Source organism: Monopterus albus, unplaced genomic scaffold (genome assembly GCF_001952655.1).
Source record: "Monopterus albus unplaced genomic scaffold, M_albus_1.0 scaffold4.1, whole genome shotgun sequence".
In the NCBI taxonomy this organism is placed as follows: domain Eukaryota; kingdom Metazoa; phylum Chordata; class Actinopteri; order Synbranchiformes; family Synbranchidae; genus Monopterus; species Monopterus albus.
Window position 1 is genome coordinate 5,636,611 of NW_018127884.1, and position 5,837 is coordinate 5,642,447.

The following is a 5,837-nucleotide window of genomic DNA, read 5'->3' on the forward strand; positions in this document are numbered from 1 at the left end:
TGCTGGTATTGGCTGGCCTGGTTCAAAGCCTCTGTCTCATTAGCTGGTGGGACTGGGGCATTGAGGTTGAACACTGTCTGCATTGATTGGAATGGTGCTGCATTGACATTGATGCCACTGCTGTGAGGAGATTTGGAAACAGGCTGGAAAACCTGTGTCTGAGAGGCCGGGGACAGAGCTGTAGAGGGGGGGAGGCTGCTCTGACGTCAACGACATTGAGGTCTGGATGGGGTCGATTGATTCTGTTGGAGGTTGAGGATCTGGTGTGTGCGAGGTCTGATACAGCGGGGGCGGTGTTGGGGAGATGATAGGGATTTGTGTAGGCTCAGGTTGGACAGGAACAGTGTTGGGCTGTGACAGTCGGGACTCAGGGTGAACTGGAGGACACACCATCTGTGGTAGGTCCATGCTCTGAGCAGGTTTCATGGGCTGTGCTGATACAATGGCTGGGTCAATGGGCTGTCCATCAAACTCCAGCATGGAGTCCTGCAAACAGATTAAAAGATTAGTATCATAGTAAAATATCTGGAGTACAAAGAGCCACTCCTAGCACTAACTCCTCACCTGCATGAAGTTGTATGTTCCCTGCATTTGTGCCATTAAGTCCTGCACAACCTGCTTCCTGACCAAGGGGTCGGTAGGTGGCACAGGAGATAAGTTCATGGGGTGGGTCTCCAAGGCAACAGGGGGTGCTACAGGCTGCATGGGCTGCTGCATGACACCGACTGCCTGAGAGTGGAGACAGAAAGAACAGATGAATGAGTCAAATACTTATGTTCAGCAGTGCAAGACAAATAAATTCTTTAAAAATCATACAATGTGATTTCCTGAATTTTTTTTTTTAATTCTGTCTCTCAGAGAGTGGGAATGCACCTACAATGTGAATTTCAGACCCCTCCATGATTTCTAAGTGGGAGAACTTGCAAAATCGCAGGGTGTTCAAATACTTCTGTTCCTCACTGTATATAAAAAAAGGTCGGGCTGTAGTTTTTTAATGAAACATATGAACATGTTTAGCAGGGTGTTTTAATTGTCTTACCAAAGAGGTCTATGGCACAGACTATTAAACTAATTCAGGACAGAAAGACTAACATATATAAACATTGAGTAGAGGCAAAAATGTCTTGTTTTTACTCTCTATATTGGGATTGTTGAAAATACTGTTTATGTAGGAAATTACAGGCCTATTTGTTAAACCTCATAAAAGTAACTACAAATTAGTAATTATTAAATACTCACCATTTTCTGTGGTGGAGTTATTGTTCTTAGGTATGACTGATATTATCATATAGCCTGTGGCCACACCTTTCTGTGGCCTGTGTGACTTGGCATCGGAATGTGCTTAGATTCAGAGTTTGTTCATTCAGGGTGAATATACAACAACTTCCCCATTGCTTCCTCTGAGTATATTTTTCTTCCAGAATACTTTCAAGAAATTATTAAATTGTTATCACAATTAACCCTTTGGATCCAAACAAAATCTGTTATTGTGGTTGGATATAGTAGATAATATACTGTAGATGCATGCCTGAAAAATGTAAAAAAAACAAAACAAAACAAAACAAAACAAAAAAAACCATTTTATGAATGCAACTTGAAAGAAAACGAGTTCATCGAATATATTTCGCCTCATTTAATTTTATTCTTTCAACATCTCTAGAGTCTGGTTTCCTTGAAGTGTTTGGGTTCCCACAGATACCCAGATGTCTGACTTCCACAGCCACATTCAGGAGAGGCCTCACCTTTCATCGTATTGTGGAGGTTTGCACTTGAGTGTGGAGAGTGCTCTCCTGCCTGCACATATTGATCTGTCAGAAATTCCTTATTCCTTCAATAGAGTCTTTCTGAATGAGAACCAGACTTCTAACTGTTCTTTAGCTTTTGTTTTTGGAGCAACAATCTTGGCACAAAGCATTGTTTTAAGTTTGTGATTTAAAAAAAAAAAAAAATTTAAGTTTTTTTTATTTTATGAAAGCTATCCTGTAAGGACATGGGCATTTGTCCTTTTGCCATATTCAAACAAAGGATAAGGAATGGCCCCAGGAAAAGAGGGAAACTGAGAGACCGGCTGTTGTTCTGTATTCACACTTCTGTTTAGGCTGAGATTTTACAAAGGGCTCCTTTCAAAGTCTAGACATGACGTCTCTGGAACGTCCTTGATCAGCAGCATCTCTAGAGGCATTTACTGAATGATCTAAAAGGGAAAAATCTAACTTCTGCATATTAAGTGTTGTTCTGTAGCTTGTATGGCTCCAGGGATAGAGTAGAAAAGTCTGTGTGGTCCAATTTGCTTCTCTCTTTTTGAATAGTGCAGTGCAAAAATCACCTTGTGTTGGTGTTGGAGTAAGGAGAGAGTGGGCTTTGACAGTAAATTGCACTTTGAAGTCTAATCCACAGTGAGGCTCCATCTAGCTCTCCATATCCACCTCTGTTTTAAGTCACTGTATATGATTTTTCTGGACTATAGAGGCCACTGACGAGCCATTTAAAAATTATTTAGATTTTTCAGGTTTACATAAGTGCTTTACTTGCAGTTTGTAGTTGCCTTAAAACAATTCCCAAACATAAGTTAGCGATTGGTCAGACCAAAAAACTGGCAAACAGTCAGATCCAGGAATTCCAGTTTGAGTAATAGATGAATTAGTATGAAGGCTTATCAGACACCAAAACCCTGTGCAGTGATTTATAATACTACGAAGCAGAATTTTACAGCTCTGGTCTGTTATGACAGTAATTTTATCACCAGGTAAATAGGACAAAGTAATCTACCAGGAATGTGTGAATGCATGAATTTGACCGCCCAGTGCAGAGCCTTAGCAAAAGTTGAGCCAGGTTTTGGATGACCTGCGTTGTTTGTTTGAGATGTCTGTGCTCTTGCTGCAGTCCCATTCAGATGAATGAGATGATGCTTTTTTTAGATACTGTTGTCTCCTTGAGTGAATCTTCATGGAAAAAGATAAGAATTAAAGGTGCATTAATTAAAATTTTACACAAAGTTTGATAAACTAATTGGAAATGGTGACAGGACGTTGTCCTTCTGCTAATTAATGTGTAACCTGAGGAAGATTCTCAAAACTGCTGCTATAATGTTTCAATATTTGCTCTATTTAGCAAGTGTGTGTGTGTATTTCAGAAGCAGAAAATGTATGACCCACAATGCACTGTAATAGCATCCATTTCCATTGTATTGGGGGAGTTTCAGCAATTGTTTAGTTTTCTTTTTTTTCTTTTTTTTTTTTTTACCTAGAGCAAAATCCATTCATTTTTATGGGGAGGAAGATAATTCAGATAATTTCAGAAACACCCAGACATGTTGATGAGGTTTTTTTTGCGGGGGGGGGTAACCAATACACCAACCACACCCATGAAATCCTCTGTTACACACAACAGGAGAATTGCTGTATTGTAGAATCAGTGTGTTGTTGGAGGTAACTGAGCCATGCCTTGTAAAATGCAACGTATGGGGGTGGCACCTTTTGGTATACACCACCTAAAGCTGTTGAAAACTTGAAAGATGTAATGTGGTGTTTTATTGTACTAAACCCTGAAACACAGCGCCACCAAGTCAAGCAAGGAGCCACCGAAAGAGTTTAGCCAGTGTAACAATAGTAAACTGGCTTCTCTACCTCTCCACATTCCTTTTCTTAGGGCTGCTTTATACGAGTTGTGCTACAGTAGCTGCATGGCTCAAGCAATGGCCGTACTAAATGGATTGCCAAGATATTTTGTACAGACCTCCATGGTCCCTTCATGAATAATCTTGATGACTTTGTTAATGCCTTGACTTTTCCTTTAGCACTACCAGCAGTTTAGCATCTTTAGGCCTGTGACGCACCAAACTGTGTCACAGGTCAGACAACACATTTTACAAACTATTTCTGAGAGACCACATTTTTCCAGGGTGTTGGCACTAGTTGGACCCTGTTGGTTACTTTTCAGCCTATTCAGCATATTGAATCGATTGTGCAGGTCATCTGATTTGTTTTTTTTTTTTCTTCCCCGGTTTGCTAGTCAATGTTTGTTGAGAAGGAATATTTATCATGCTCTTCCAGCTGTGGCTTTTCTCGCTGCTGGTCAGCTAAAAGTGATCACAAGCAGCAGGTGTTAATTTACATAACATACAGACGTCAGAAGCAGGCAAGACATTGAGACAAAATAATGGAGTCAGACGAGTTCTTTGTTGCTGAGATACAAGGTCAACAGCTACAGACTGCTCAAATGAAACCAAGTGTTGGTGGCAGAGCGGTTACAACATATTAGATAAGAAACCTCTCACCCCCAGAAATATGGCCTCCATCTAGAAGCAAAGCAAAATATTTGTGTTCTTATTAATCTTTGTTTGAAAGAGTAGCTTGAAGATTGTCCTTCGCTCTCCCTCACTAACTCTATCACTCCACTTGTGATTCGTGGTTGGATAGCTTCAGCCCCCCCACGTCATACTGCAATTGGCTGGCTGTGCAGAGGTGAGAAGCCAAGAATGAAGGCAGATCCTTTTTCCATTTGTTATTCAAGTATTTGTGGCACATTTATTGTGCACAACTGAATGCAACATTATGAATGTCTGCCATGAGATACTGTCTAAGAAAATGTGCCGTTATCCCTGTTTTTAAATCATATCACCACTCCCCTTTTTTACATTGGCCAGCTTTTCACTTCTGATTTCCAGTGTGGTCAGACAACACATTTTACAAACTATTTCTGAGAGACCAAAAACTGACCCTTAGCCTCTCCTGAAGAAGGTTATTGGAGGGTAATGAGCCTGTCTATGTCAGATCTGGGCTGTCGTCTCCTACAGGAGGTGACAGGCCTTGAGCGGCTTGAACGTGAGGCTGTACAGTAACCGCAAACAAGGTCCCGAGGTCAAAGCGTGGCCTGATAGGATTAACACACCTGCCACCAGTACAAAGAGGTCTAATGAGCACCCACTGGCAGCTCCAGTCTTTTGGCAACAGGCCAGGTGCTTTCAAAGTGGCTCTCGCATCCAGGCTGGTATTGAAGTCCCAGCTCTTGAGTCATTACCTTCATTAGTGACTTCATGGCAGATCACTCTCTGAGGCTCAACAATGGCTGCCAGGAGTACATGGTGACACATTCCAGAGATTAGAGTAACATACAATTTTTTCTCCCCCCTTGACATGCAAGGAATTTGCTTTGACAGCAAGAAAACACGTATATTTCGGTGTAATTAATTTGATGTGATTTTTCTGTTGGAAGGCCCCTGGTCCGCTGCTGCTCAGGTACCACCACAGGAAACTCTCTGAAGAGCCAGGTCAGGGAGTCCTGCTAACATAAACGTGCTTCCTATATTGGCTCCTGCCACCCTGCTGTTCACCTTCATGACCCTCTGGCAGAAAGAGTCGGATGACAGTGACGCTTCAGTAACTTTAACCTGTGATAATAAGATCTGTGACCCCAGAACAAAGACTGACATTTTCTGATGTTTCTTAGCCTGCACAGGAATGTGCGTTGCACATCTTTATGTACATGCCAGAAAGTTGTAAGGAAAGACATTTTTTATACTTGTGTGATAATGAAAACAGAGGCTACCGGGCTGCACAATGCATTGCATTCTACAGAGGAAAAGAAGAACTTTTGACTGGCATTCCTCAAACCTTTTTGTCTCATAAATGAGGCCAGCTCAGTGAAAAGCTTTAGAGGAGGGCACTTCAGATTCCTGAATTTCTCCTCAAGTGGCTCCAGAGGTCAGGGGACACTCTGGGAACCACATAATCAAAACCTGATATTTCTGCAATCCTGTTCAGTATTGTGGGAAACACTACACCCCTGAAACAAAGACAAGGAATGGGCTCTTGTTTTATTCTGAGAATAATGTAATA

The 5,837-nt window shown here is 41.5% G+C and overlaps 1 protein-coding gene across 1 annotated transcript; it reads right to left on the reverse strand.

The window, feature by feature from the left end:
* Positions 1-8: 8 nt before the first annotated feature.
* Positions 9-737, reverse strand: LOC109965691 (caprin-1-like). Its single transcript, XM_020609927.1, has 2 exons — positions 565-737; positions 9-486 (listed from the first exon to the last, which is right to left on the reverse strand). Exons 1-2 carry the CDS (start codon positions 715-717, stop codon positions 40-42), a joined length of 600 nt encoding a protein of 199 aa, XP_020465583.1. The 5' UTR covers positions 718-737; the 3' UTR covers positions 9-39.
* Between the last annotated feature and the right edge of the window lie 5,100 nt (positions 738-5,837).